This window comes from Entelurus aequoreus, linkage group LG12, assembly GCF_033978785.1.
Source record: "Entelurus aequoreus isolate RoL-2023_Sb linkage group LG12, RoL_Eaeq_v1.1, whole genome shotgun sequence".
NCBI lineage: Eukaryota > Metazoa > Chordata > Actinopteri > Syngnathiformes > Syngnathidae > Entelurus > Entelurus aequoreus.
Window position 1 is genome coordinate 54922127 of NC_084742.1, and position 15274 is coordinate 54937400.

Below are 15274 nucleotides of genomic sequence, written 5' to 3' on the forward strand. Positions count from 1 at the left end.
ACTTTGTTGTAAAAATCTCCTTCCGCGTCTGTCCCTGACACCCACATTACAGCCTCTGGAAACACTCTGTGGAAACACTCTGTGGAAACACTCTGTGGAAACGCTCCCCACCCACACTGCTTGGTGCCTCCTCTGAGCTGCTGTGACTTACATTACCATAGTAACTAATTAGATGACCATAGTAACTAATTAGATGACCATAGTAACTAATTAGATGACCATAGTAACTCATTAGATGACCATAGTAACTCATTAGATGACCATAATAACTAATTAGATGACCATAGTAACTAATTAGATGACCATAATAACTAATTGGATGACCATAATAACTAATTAGATGACCATATTAATTAATTAGATGACCATAATAACTAATTAGATGACCATAGTAACTAATTAGATGACCATAGTAACTAATTAGATGACCATAGTAACTAATTAGATGACCATAGTAACTAATTAGATGACCATAGTAACTAATTAGATGACCATAGTAACTAATTAGATGACCAATTAGATGACCATAGTAACTAATTAGATGACCATAGTAACTAATTAGATGACCAATTAGATGACCATAGTAACTAATTAGATGACCATAGTAACTAGTATATCATGCAAAAGCGCAGATTGCAAGCATGTAAAGACTTAGTATAGTTGAAGACTTCCGCTCATTATAAAAGATGAGTGCACATCATAATGGCAGCTACACTTTACATCTTAAAGATCTAAAAAAAAATTATTTGGGAATGTCCGACGGGCCAGATTGAAAAGCTTAACGGGCCGCATGTGGCCCCCGGGCCTTCATTTGCCCAGGTCTGCTCTAGGAACTATGGATATATGGCTGCAAGTCTGATGCTGATGCAAAAACGCTTACCTGAGCATAAAAGGGTGACATATTCGACAAGATGAAATATTGGGGATAACTGACAATGACGTCATAGCATCACCAAGAAGCCATTACTAAGCATCCAAATGCTCATAAATCTTTTCTTGCACTGCTCAAAACCTCAAAGGGCTCAGTTGCAGTCTGTCTGAAGCGTTCAGGCGCAAAAACCTGACAAACGCCATTCCGCCCATTTTGAGCTGTGAGTACCACTAAATAGTTTACACCAGTGGTTCTCAAACGTTTTTTTTCAGAAAGTACCACCTCAGGAACAAACTTGGCTCTCCGATACCACCTTTATGACCAACATACAAATACAGTAACGTAGTAGGTAGGGATGATGTTTGATAAGAAATTCTCGAGTTTGAGCCCATTATCGAATCCTCTTATCGAACCGATTCCTTATCCATTCTCTTGTCGAATCCAGATAGGTTGTTATATATGGAAAAAAACACAATATTTGGTTTAACAAAAGCTCACTTTTATTTTATAAGAAAAAAATAAAATAAAATCAATAAATAAATATTGACTTTTACCCCCCTAAAAAAATATTTAAAAAAAATATTGACTGTTGTTACCCAAAGTATGTTAAGTGGGATTTTTCAGAAAAACAAATATATACAGTAACACAAAAACAAGCTGTTTCTGTGATCACTATAGGTGTATAAATAATAATATAGTGTTAAATAAAATCAGTCCCTTGGGCACAAAACTGAAAATAATACAGCTCTCCAAAAAGTGCACTTCTGCTGCTATTGGAACATACTAACTACACACACAGGCAGACAGCTAACAAACAATCCAAGACGTCTAATAAAGTTCCAAAGCAGATTAATCCATTTAGGCTCTTTATTGTTGTTGATCTTGCTTTGTCTTTTCCTATTTTTACTTTTGTCTTGCACTGGACAGTTATTTATTTATTTTTTAAACTGAAATACACACAATGACAAATGTATAAGCTATGTGATTCAATTAACATACTGAAATTTAATACACAATATGTAAATATTAGCTTCACACAAATATACAGTACTATCATCAAACAAATACTTCTGAGTGTTGAAACTATTTCAATGGTGGAAATACACGACTGGCAGCCATTTTAAGTCCTCAAAACATCCATTGAAACAGCGCACAAAAATCGTTTTTCAATAAACATCTTAGTATCAAATTTAACCACTTTCCACCTTATTGAGTTACACTAGCGTTCAAAAGTTTGGGGTCACATGTAAATGTCCTTATTTTTGAAGGAAAAGCACTGTACTTTTCAATGAAGATAACTTTAAACTAGTCTTAACTTGAAAGAAATACACTCTATACATTGCTAATGTGCTAAATGACTATTCTAGCTGCAAATGTCTGCTTTTTGGTGCAATATCTACATAGGTGTATAGAGGCCCATTTCCAGCAACTATCACTCCAGTGTTCTAATGGTACAATGTGTTTGCTCATTGGCTCAGAAGGCTAATTGATGATTAGAAAACCCTTGTGCAATCATGTTCACACATCTGAAAACACTTTAGCTCGTTACGGAAGCTACAAAGCTGACCTTCCTTTGAGCAGATTGAGTTTCTGGAGCATCACATTTGTGGGGTCAATTAAACGCTCAAAATGGCCAGAAAAAGAGAACTTTCATCTGAAACTCGACAGTCTATTCTCGTTCTTAGAAATGAAGGCTATTCCACTAAATTGTTTGGGTGACCCCAAACTTTTGAACGGTAGTGTACATAAACAAGTTAAACAGTTTACTTACAGACCTATCTTTTCCAAGGCTTGTAAGAGCTAACACAACTTATCTACTTCTCAATTGTCTCATGAACTGAACTGACGATGCCAACCCGGAGGTGCCCAAACTAATGACGTGTAGTATTTTCATATCGCCACATGGTGTCAGTAAGAGTCTACAATCAAATGGGCATAACATAGCCGTCCCACAGGGCATTTCCTGTGGGAAGGGATTCGTTCCCAGGGATTCGAATAAAGAACCAACTATTTTTCTTTACTATAGTGGCCTCGATAACAGGAACCGGTTCTCAAAAAGGGATTGGAGTCCATGGAATTGGTTCTTTTTTATAGAACAACCGGGAGAACCGGTTTCGAACATCATCCCTAGTAGTAGGCCTAAGTATTCATCAAAAACAAGGCAGAGGTTTCATTTAATAAGTATATTTCATATTTTTGGCCATTGTAACAATACACACAGTTTGAACACTAACACTGTGTTTGAATTTAGGAAAATAAAACACTGTACTTTAATGAAGTGACACTTTGGCATACCTCTAGTTGGAGCCCATATTCGCTCGCTTTGTGTTTGTTTTGCTGTGATTGTAACTAAATTAAGGCATCAATGATGAGTAACTTAAATGAAAGGTGCCCTCGCCTAATGGCCGCAAAAAGAGAAACACTATCCTGATCAATTTGATTGGTCGGTGAGCAAGAAAGGTCGACAGTGTGGTTGGAAAAATGCCGTCGGTTGCCTGTGTACATCAAGTACAGGATATGTTTGTAGCTACTACTCTCTTCAGGGACGAACTGCATTGTCTGTTTGCTCTGCTGTTGTTGTCTTGTGATGCAGCTGTCATGGTAATGATGTGATAATGCAGCGCTCAATGAAGCCCCACATCCCCTGTTCAGGGATCACCCCAATGAAGCGCTCAATGAAGCCCCAGATCCCCTGTTCAGGGATCACCCCAATGAAGCGCTCAATGAAGCCCCACATCCCCTGTTCAGGGATCACCCCAATGAAGCGGTCAATGAAGCCCCACATCTCCTGTTCAGGGATCACCCCAATGAAGCGCTCAATGAAGCCCCACATCCCCTGTTCAGGGATCACCCCAATGAAGCGCTCAATGAAGCCCCAGATCCCCTGTTCAGGGATCACCCCAATGAAGCGCTCAATGAAGCCCCACATCCCCTGTTCAGGGATCACCCCAATGAAGCGCTCAATGAAGCCCCAGATCCCCTGTTCAGGGATCACCCCAATGAAGCGCTCAATGAAGCCCCAGATCTCCTGTTCAGGGATCACCCCAATGAAGCGCTCAATGAAGCCCCATATGACTCATTTGTAGGGCGAGGCTGGCACCATATATGACTAGTCTTTGTTTTTGTTTTTTACAAAGAAACATAGTTTAAAGTTACCTGTTTTTGCTGCAAAAATGTGCACACAATTATCAAAGTTCCATTCTCCAATTGCAACCCACATCAGCAAGATGGCTGTTTTATGAAAATCCGCACAAAAACATGGATTTACTCCAAACAAGGAAAATGGAGATGTGTGTTTTTTCGCGTGAACTCTTCATAAACTGTACGGAAGGGGTGGCCATTACGTCGATGGCGAGCTACCGGTCGATGGCGGAGGGTGTGTCAGTCAATCGCCAGCCAGGCATTAACAAAATAGACCTAAAAATTAGCGATCATCAATCTTCACCAAGACGTCACTTTCGTCACTTGATTACCTCTCGAGGAACCCTGAAGAAAGGTGTATCCTTTTTACGATTTGAACGGTTGGTACAGCCGAAAACAGTGCAGTCATAGGGCATTGTACTTGGCGCCCAGAACCCATGGAGAACAGTGCAGTCATAGGGCATTGTACTTGGCGCCCAGAACCCATGGAGAACAGTGCAGTCATAGGGCCTTTTACTTGGCGCCCAGAACCCATGGAGAACAGTGCAGTCATAGGGCCTTTTACTTGGCGCCCAGAACCCATGGAGAACAGTGCAGTCATAGGGCCTTTTACTTGGCGCCCAGAACCCATGGAGAACAGTGCAGTCATAGGGCCTTTTACTTGGCGCCCAGAACCCATGGAGAACAGTGCAGTCATAGGGCCTTTTACTTGGCGCCCAGAACCCATGGAGAACAGTGCAGTCATAGGGCCTTTTACTTGGCGCCCAGAACCCATGGAGAACAGTGCAGTCATAGGGCCTTTTACTTGGCGCCCAGAACCCATGGAGAACAGTGCAGTCATAGGGCCTTTTACTTGGCGCCCAGAACCCATGGAGAACAGTGCAGTCATAGGGCCTTTTACTTGGCGCCCAGAACCCATGGAGAACAGTGCAGTCATAGGGCCTTTTACTTGGCGCCCAGAACCCATGGAGAACAGTGCAGTCATAGGGCCTTTTACTTGGCGCCCAGAACCCATGGAGAACAGACGCTGGCTGGACCAGCACGTGTATTCAGTGATGTGACGTCATATAATGCAACCCACAAATTGCGGCGTATGAATTTTAAATGTTCCTTCAATGCCACGGCAGGCTGACATTGACGATGCGTCTGATTGATTATATATACAGTCGTGGTCAAAAGTGTACATACACTTGTAAAGAACATCATGTCATGGCTGTCTTGACTTTACAATCATTTCTACAACTCTTATTTTGTTGTGATGTAGTGATTGGAGCACATACTTGTTGCTCACAGAAAACATTCATGAAGTTTGGTTCTTTTATGAATTTATTATGGCTCTACTGAAAATGTGAGCAAATGTGCTGGGTCAAAAGTATACATACAGCAATGTTAATATTTGCTTACATGTCCCTTGGCAAGTTGACCTGCAATAAGGCGCTTTTGGTAGCCATCCACAAGCTTCTGCTTGACCACTTGACCACTCCTCTTGACAACATTGGTGCAGTTCAGCTAAATGTGTTGGTTTTCAGACATGGACTTGTTTCTTCAGCATTGTCCATAAGTCAGGACTTTGGGAAGGCCATTCTAAAACCTTCATTCTAGCTTGATTTAGCCATTCCTTTACCACTTTTGATGTGTGTTTGGGGTCATTGTCCTGTTGGAACACCCAACTGCGCCCAAGACCCAACCTCCGGGCTGATGATTGTAGCTTGTCCTGAACAATTTGGAGGTAATCCTCCTTTTTCATTGTCACATTTACTCTCTGTAAGGCGCCAGTTTCATTGGCAGCAAAACAGGCCCAGAGCATAATACTACCACCACCATGCTTGACGGTAGGAATGGTGTTCCTAGGTCTAGAGGCCTCACCTTTTTTCCTCCAAACATATTGCTGGGTATTGTGGCCCAACAGCTACATTTTTGTTTCATTCGACCACAGAACTTTCCTCCAGGAGGATAATGAATAAAGCAAAATACGTCCTGGGCCAAAAATGACTTCATATTCTCTACTGCTCGCTAGTGTTACCATATCTGAGTTATTGTGTAGAAATATGGGGAAATAACTACAAATGTGCGCTACATTCGCTAACCGTGTTACAAAAAAGATCAGTTAGAATAATACATAATGTTGGATATAGAGAACATACAAACCCTTTATTTATTAAGTCAAAAATATTAAATTTCGGTGATTTGGTGAAATTGCAAACAGCTAAAATGATGTACAAAGCAAACTATAAGCTGCTACCAAAGAATGTACAACATTTCTTCTCAACTAAAGAGGAGAAATATAATCCTTAGAGGAAAACATTATTTAAAACATTTATATGCACGTACAACACTTAGAACTTTTAGCATGTCAGTATGTGGAATTAAATGATGGAATGGATGAAGTAAAGAAGTTAAAAATTGTACTGACATGATCCAGTTTAAGATAAATTAATAGTGCTTACAAAGTACAAAGAAGAAGAATTATGAGAAATACTTCCAACCTTATTGAAAATAAGATATTCTTCATCTCAGTATGTTAATAATGACTGAATTAATTAATTACATATTACAAAACTGTTGTGTATACTAATTCATAGATGTTATTTTATTATAAAAAGGTCAGTAAATGATTCTATATCATTGTAAACGCTCTGAAGTGGGAAAGGGGTAGGATTAAACAAGCTTTGCTTCTTCCTACTCCTTTTCGGGCATGTTGTAAAATGAAATGATATGAAATTGTGTGATGTATTATGATGTAAGTGTGTTCATGTACGGAATAAACTAAAGAAAGAGAGGAAAGAAAGAAAGGTCTTATCTTTGTCCATGTGATGTCAGATGAAACATAAATGGAGCTGTTTGTCCACAATACCCAGCAATATGTTTGAGGAGAAAAGGTGAGGCCTTTAGTCCCAGGAACACCATACCCGGAGGTTGGGTCTTGGGTGCAGTTGGGTGTAAAAACTGGACTATAAGCCCAAACACACATCAAAAGTGGTAAAGGAATGGCTAAATCAGGCTGGAATGAAGGTTTTAGAATGGCCTTCCCAAAGTCCTGACTTAAACGTGTGGACAATGCTGAAGAAACAAGTCCATGTCAGAAAACCAACACATTTAGCTGAACTGCACCAATTTGGTCAAGAGGAGTGGTCAAAAATTCAAGCAGAAGCAGGGCCGGCCCGTGGCATAGGCCGTATAGGCAAATGCTAAGGGCGCCGTCCATCAGGGGGCGCCACGCCAGTGCCACAAATGTTGGAGAGAAAAAGAAAAAAAAGATTGGTACTATTATTTCTAAATACAAAAAATAATCCCACGTTAATTAAAATGCAAAGTAAAGCCTATTTAATAGAAATATTATTTATTACAACATTACGCCCCCCCTCCCCCCGCACGGTGCGCCCCCTCCCTTCCCGTATCATGACTTTTTTTGGACGTCACCACATCAAAAAATCAACACAAGATGTCAAAACGGCCAAAACTGTCAGGTGCCCAGGGAAGAAAAAAGAGAAAAGAAGAGGAGGAGAAACGAGAAAAAGACAGAGGTAGCAGGTAGGTAAGGTTAGCCTACATGCAATTATTTGTCTGTTACAGAATGTGATAGTAACCTGGCCTTTTAGCATTAAGCTAATGTTACATGATTCAGCAATTGCTAATCAATAAATAGCTAGTTCTGTTTTAACGTCGGGTTAATATTGTGGAGGGGGCTAAATTGTTATGGAAAATAATAATGTAACGTTAGGTAATTACAGTACTCCCACCTTACACTCCTCAGGGACATTTGTATTAGATCTTTTAAGCAGGTGTTTTTTGTTGACATTGTTATTGCCTTTTGGTTAGCTAATGTTTGCCCTGCAGGTAATAGTCACTTTTCCACCCCTTTATATATTAGGTATAGTTGTAAGCCTAGTTGTTAAAGTGCACATCATTAATGTTAATTAAGCAATATCACATGAGAGGGAATGCTGTTTTTTCATTTGAGCACTGCTGTGATTCGGTTAAAGATAATCATAACATAACATTCTCATATAATATGTTAATTTGATTTCTTTAAGTAAAAAAAAAGGTCAAAGACAAAGCTATTCGATTTCTTGTGAGTATATACACTTCACTGCCGATGTGGGGGGGCGCCACCTAATATCTTGCCTAGGGCGCCAGATTGGTTAGGGCCAGGCCTGAGCAGAAGCTTGCCAGAAGCTTGTGGATGGCTACCAAAAGCGCCTTATTGCAGGTCAACTTGCCAAGGGACATGTAAGCAAATATTAACATTGCTGTATGTATACTTTTGACCCAGCACATTTGCTCACATTTTCAGTAGACACATAATAAATTCACAAAAGAACCAAACTTCATGAATGTTTTTTGTGAGCTACAAGTATGTGCTCCAATCACTACATCACAACAAAATAAGAGTTGTAGAAATGATTGTAAACTCAAGACAGCCATGACATCATGTTCTTACCCTGAGATGGGTAGGTTGGAGTTGAAATCCCAGCCGAGTCATACCAAAGACTATAAAAATGGGACCCATTACCTCCCTGCTTGGCACTCAGCATCAATCACCAAAAATGATTCCCGGGCGCGGCGCCGCTGCTGCCCACTGCTCCCCAAGGGGATGGGACAAATGCAGAGGACAAATTTCACCACATCTAGTGTGTGTGTGACAATCATTGGTACTTTAATTAATTTAATTTAATTAAAGTGTATGTCCACTTTTGACCACGACTGTACCTGGGGTGTGGAATGGAAACAGCCACTTACTTTGTATGATGATAATGATGAAGATGACTGAATAGTCAATATGCCAAAATGATGGAAAAGACTCCAATGGGCGTAGAAGAGCGTAACCCGGCCGCCATTACCCAGCTGAATGCGCTTACCATAATGAAAACTCACAACCAATCAGTGCAGTGCTAAAGTGGTCAATCATATTCACACACCCAACATAGGGGATTGACTCCTACAGTCTGCCTTGTTTACCATAACAATGCAATCCAATTCCAAAAGCAGCAACACTCACAAGTGCAATAAACACAACAATTGAGAGGAGACACAAACACCACACACAACAATTGAGAGGAGACACAAACACCACACACAACAATTGAGAGGAGACACAAACACCACACACAACAATTGAGAGGAGACACAAACACCACACACAACAATTGAGAGGAGACACAAACACCACACACAACAATTGAGAGGAGACACAAACACCACACACACAACAATTGAGAGGAGACACAAACACCACACACACAACAATTGAGAGGAGACACAAACACCACACACAACAATTGAGAGGAGACACAAACACCACACACAACAATTGAGAGGAGACACAAACACCACACACAACAATTGAGAGGAGACACAAACACCACACACAACAATTGAGAGGAGACACAAACACCACACACAACAATTGAGAGGAGACACAAACACCACACACAACAATTGAGAGGAGACACAAACACCACACACAACAATTGAGAGGAGACACAAACACCACACACAACAATTGAGAGGAGACACAAACACCACACAAAAGTAGTGAAACAAAAATGAATATTATCAACAACAGTATCAATATTAGTTACAATTTCAACATAGCAGTGATTAAAAATCCCTCATTGACATTATCATTAGACATTAAAATTAAAAAGAACAATAGTGTCACAGTGGCTTACACTTGCATCACATCTCATAAGCTTGACAACACACTGTGTCCAATATTTGCACAAAGATAAAATAAGTCATATTTTTGCTTCATTTAATAGTTCAAACAAATGTACATTATTGCAATCAGTTGATAAAACATTGTCCTTTACAATTATAAAAGCTTTTTACTCTGCTTGCATGTCAGCAGACTGGAGTAGATCTGCTGAAATCTATGTATTCCATGAATAGAGTAGATCTGCTGAAATCTATGTATTCCATGAATAGAGTAGATCCTGCTGAAATCTATGTATTCCATGAATAGAGTAGATCCTGCTGAAATCTATGTATTCCATGAATAGAGTAGATCTGCTGAAATCTATGTATTCCATGAATAGAGTAGATCCTGCTGAAATCTATGTATTCCATGAATAGAGTAGATCTGCTGAAATCTATGTATTCCATGAATAGAGTAGATCTGCTGAAATCTATGTATTCCATGAATAGAGTAGATCTGCTGAAATCTATGTAGTCCATGAATAGAGTAGATCTGCTGAAATCTATGTATTCCATGAATAGAGTAGATCTGCTGAAATCTATGTATTCCATGAATAGAGTAGATCTGCTGAAATCTATGTATTCCATGAATAGAGTAGATCTGCTGAAATCTATGTATTCCATGAATAGAGTAGATCTGCTGAAATCTATGTATTCCATGAATAGAGAATCCTTTTCAATCAGGAAAATATCGTTTTTTTTATCAAAAATGGCGTTGAATGGAAAAAAATGGATATTGAATGGAATGTTGGGCCACCCAAAGATTGGCAGCCCTGACAGTTATCATGATTTATGGATGCCTTTTGACATATCAGGGCCATTGAATGATGACTTGACATGAAACTATTACATATGGCTCCTTTAAATGAAGTTTGCAGCGTTATCAACGTTGCTAATGTGCGGGTGTTGCCTGGCGTGGTGTCTCCAACAGTACCTTCCACATACGAATCTGAGAGGTCTCCACGGTGACGCCGAGCACAGTGCCTGTCTGCTACTCCGACTCATCCCGCGTGTCCTCGCCAGCGTCGTCCCCCCAGCTGTCCTCGCCTCTGCCACGTCTGCCCAGATAAGAGCGCAAAACAGCGGATGGACGTAGAGTTCTCAGGATGCTGGATGTCTTGACGGACGAACCCACGTGACCACCACCAATGAAAGGGCTCGGCCTGGGTTGGTCTGTTCGACGCGGAGGAAGCGGAACGTGACTGGCAAGTGGATTTGGGCTTCGCGGCACATCCGATAATGCATAAAAAGTAATCTACCTATATTGCACATGTCATAGCCCCACTTCCCAGATACTCACTATCTAATGAATGATTGTTTAGCATTAGCGTTGAGGGCGTAAATGCACTATTTGTACTTGCATGGTAAACCTCTGGCTCTTTGGCAGCGTATTGCTTATTTGATGTTATGGTTATGCTCGTGGAACTGTAACATAACGACAATCATACTTTAATTTCCTCCAGCTAAGTGAAGGGCTAGCTTCCATATTCTGCCTTGGCCATTATTACCATGAGGTGTTTGTGGCAGCCCTCTTTTGAATAGACATTTTTTCAAGTTTGCATTATTTGGAATAAATGTCCTCTCTGTGTGTTGTGACTGCTTTACTTCTGTGTCCGCGGTAACGTTCCTAATCGGCGCTCCTCGATCTGTCCGCGCCGTGACGAAGGAGTGTGGACAATAAAGATGAGCCTGCGCAACATATGGTGATTTCAACAGCAGCTGCCTCAGCGTTCCACGTGCATGATTACGCCGCCGCACTTGGTGTTGTTTTTGTGTACAGATTTGCATGGAGCACGTTGGCTCCGCGCAGTCTCAGATATACGAGTCTTCTACGGGAGAATTGCTGCAGGCGCAAAATAAAAGCTGACCTGGATAATTGGTGCTGAGTGTGGCAAATAAAGGTCAGCTACAGTGTAGAAAGTGGGGTGGTGGTGTGTGTATGTGAAATACGGTGCACTGTGCCATGCCAAGATATATTAAGGGTGGTTTTAGAAGCCCCGAATGTGGTATGAGAGTTTCACTGCTTTTCACCCTTTAAATGTTCACACCAGAAGGTTTGAATTTGAAATAAACAATCTGCCATCTTAAATACAACAGTAATGACATATGGAAAAGTCTCCCCTTACAAATATATTAATTAGGAATGTCCCAACACAACATTTCCACTTACGATATGGATCCTTGATACGATATCAGCAGGAAATTGTAATTATTTTATTCATTTGTAATGTGAAACGTTAGAAAAGGTTGTTTGAAATGAGTCAAACGGAAAACAGGTAGGAAAAACATGAACCTTTTTGTCTATTAACCTATTATCTGGTCATCGTCAACTAATCTAACTTATGCCGTCTTTAATTAAGTTGAAGTGGCGGGCTAATAGTGGCCACGATAATTCATTAGGCTGAGCTCAGGACGAAGTGAGTTGAACGATGCGGACACGTCTGTTACTGGATACAATTTTTCCGGTTCCGATTCCACTTTCTCTTATCGATTCTTATTCGGGGTGAAGAAAGAGGAAGAAAGGGTGGATTGGCTTTAATTGGGTTTGGTTTAGAGTAGGGTTGTACGGTTTACCGGTATACTAATGAATCATATTCGGTACTATACCGCCTCTAAAAAGTACCGGTTCCCCCCCCCTCCCTCCTTTTTTTTTTAACGGGCATGACGGCGCGTCGTCGTCACGTCTGCTTTTACGAGCAGAGGAGCATGTTCGGCAGCGCACACACACTGAGTACTTACAAGCAGACACAGTGTGTAGACAGAAAATGGACACATGTTGGCTTAAAAAGTAAGGACAAAGGTGAAGTTATAACACTGAAACGCCCTCAGGAAGAGGAGCTTTAATACATGGCTAGCTAGTTAGCGGCTAAAGTCCATCCAGTGTTTTAGCTACTTCTAAATCACTAATCCTTGTCTCCTTGGCGACAAATAAAGTGAGTTTCTTACAAGTATCATTATCACTGCAGGACGAGGAATAGCTAAACATGCTTCACTACACACTGTAGCTCACCCGCGTCACAATGTAAACAAACACCATGGGTGGATTTACACCTGACATCCACTGTAATGAAATGATACCAAGTACAGGAGCGTATTGAGTCGATAGTACCATGATAACATCGATATATTTTTTATTGTCACAAAATCTTTTTTCGTTTTTTTAAAAATGTATATTATGTTTATAAACTGGACACATGAGGACTTTGAATATGACCAATGTATGATCCTGTAACTACTTGGTATCACATCCATACCTAAATGTGTGGTATCATCCAAAACTAATGTCAAGTATCCAAAAAACAGAAGAATAAGTGATTATTACATTTGAACAGAAGTGTAGATAGAACATGTTGAAAGAGAAAATAAGCAGATATTAATAGTAAATGAAGAAGTATATTAATAATTAATTTTCTACCACTTGTCCTTAATAATATTGACAAAGTAATAGGTGTATAAATGACACAATATGTTACTGCATACGTCAGCAGACTAATTAGGAGCCTTTGTTTGTTTACTTACTACTAAAAGACAAGTTGTCTAGTATGTGTTAGGATTAACGAACCAAAACAACAAGAAGGGCTCTGCCCGGACAGACTATGAAGAAAATAAAACAAAACAAAACTGCTGAAACCAAGCAAAGCACAAACGGGAAATGTGGAGCTGATGGCGTCCACAAAGTAGTGCGTGTTAGGTTTAGCATCAACAAGCTCCTCTGTAGTCCAATGAAAGGACAACATCAACATCCACAATGTCCCGACAACGAAGAAGGAGCCACTTAAATAGTCTTGATTGCAAACAGAAAAAAGGTGAGGGGAAATGCTCTGGGACAAAAGTGAAGCAGCCACAGGAAAACACCAACAAAACGGGAAGAGCCGCCAAAATAAAAGCACAGGACAGGAACACCGGAGAACACTAACAAAACCCAACATAAAGGCACGGCTTGGTGTAACCAGACGTTTCTTTTGTCCCCTCTACAGGATATGTACGAATTATAGAACCTGTCTTGTCTTTTGTCCCCTCTACAGGATATGTACGAATTATAGAACCTGTCCAAACCTTCAACAATACAAACTATTGTATTGACCGGAATATAGGACGGTCTCAAGGCCTTCTGTTTGCACTGGTCTGACTGGTCGTTGGCGACCGCCGTCCTACAGTGACTCGTAGGTGTTACAGTTGGGTTTGAAGCCGGTTGTCTCTGCGATCCCAGGAATGGCCTCGTAGGTGTTATCGTCGGTGTAGACGGGGTCCCGGCGGTGAAGATTGAGCGCGTGTGACGTGGTGGTGTCTATGCACGCTGTGTGAGGACTACCAGGGGTCCCGGCCAGGAAGTAGGCAGCGTAGTCACTCAGGCGGTCGGTGCTGAGAGTCCTTGGGGGTGTTCTGAATGGGTCCGTCCTCTCAGGTGGTAGGTGCCTCGTAGTTCTTGGACTGGTGTGCAGTTCATCAGAACCGCCGACCATAGAGTACACGGTGTCTGGTGCAGACACAGGACGACAATTTCTGGGGCCTCCTTGAAGCCTCCTTGGTACGTGTTGGTGAGTACTCTGAAGCGGCCTGGTGGGTTGCTTTCTGATCTTAGCATACAGCCCCTTGTCCCGCTGACTGACGGGGGAGCCAGCCAGGAGTTGTTTGTCTCTCCTCGGCAATGGCGGCACTTCCTGGTTGGTGGAAAAGCTCATTCAACTCTTGGAACAACACGGTGATGACTATTCCTACCTCAAGCGTTCTTTTGCTCATTGGGAGTAAACAATCAGAGTTGTGCACACTCTCTTCAGTCTTGCCAGGCGGCGACATGTGCTGGATCACGTCATAGACCACGTCCGAGGGTGTCTGCAGAAACAGAGGATTACATTTTTATCTGCACTGCAGCGAATGCAAGTGAAGTGAAGCGGAGTTCCAACACACCTCAAAGCACGAAGACGTGAGGTACTCTCCGAATGGCTCGATGGGGTTGGTCTTGTAGTGCTGGATTAGCTCCGGGACTGTGCCGTGTCCCTTGGTGTCTCCACTGACAATGAAGTGTCCCGACTTACTTTGGCTTATCGCGAAGTGTCGGCAACGATCTCTGCCTCTGTATGCCAAAATATGTTCATAGTACGTGTAAAGTGATCCAGAGGTGAACTGGAATTAAACCGGGGTTCTAAGACTCTAAGCACTTGGGAGAGTCTGGTTGAGGCTGAGCCGTGCCAAGTATTCTCACTTTAAACATGTTAACTCTATCAATCAATCAATCAATCAATCAATGTTTATTTATATAGCCCTAAATCACAAGTGTCTCAAAGGGCTGCACAAGCCACAACGACATCCGCGGTACAGAGCCCACATAAGGGCAAGGAAAAACTCACAACCCCAATGGGACGTCGATGTGAATGACTATGAGAAACCTTGGAGAGGACCGCATATGTGGGTGACCACCCCCCCCTCTAGGGGAGACCGGATGCAATGGATGTCGAGTGGGTCTGACATAATATTGTGAAAGTCCAGTCCATAATGGATCTAACATAATAGTGTGAGAGTCCAGTCCATAGTGGATCTAGCATAATAGTGTGAGAGTCCAGTCCA

At 41.4% G+C, this 15274-nt stretch overlaps 1 protein-coding gene across 3 annotated transcripts in view; it reads left to right on the forward strand.

Moving 5' to 3' along the window:
• LOC133662890 (calcium and integrin-binding family member 2-like) overlaps nt 1-11315 on the forward strand; it is a 24338-nt gene extending 13023 nt beyond the window's left edge. For all 3 annotated transcript variants that reach the window (XM_062067075.1, XM_062067073.1, XM_062067076.1), the window contains one exon: nt 10641-11315. In XM_062067075.1, coding sequence (XP_061923059.1) covers nt 10641-10662 — 22 coding nt within the window. In that variant the 3' untranslated portion in view covers nt 10663-11315. The remainder of the gene's footprint in view (nt 1-10640) is intronic.
• The last annotated feature ends 3959 nt before the right edge of the window (nt 11316-15274 follow it).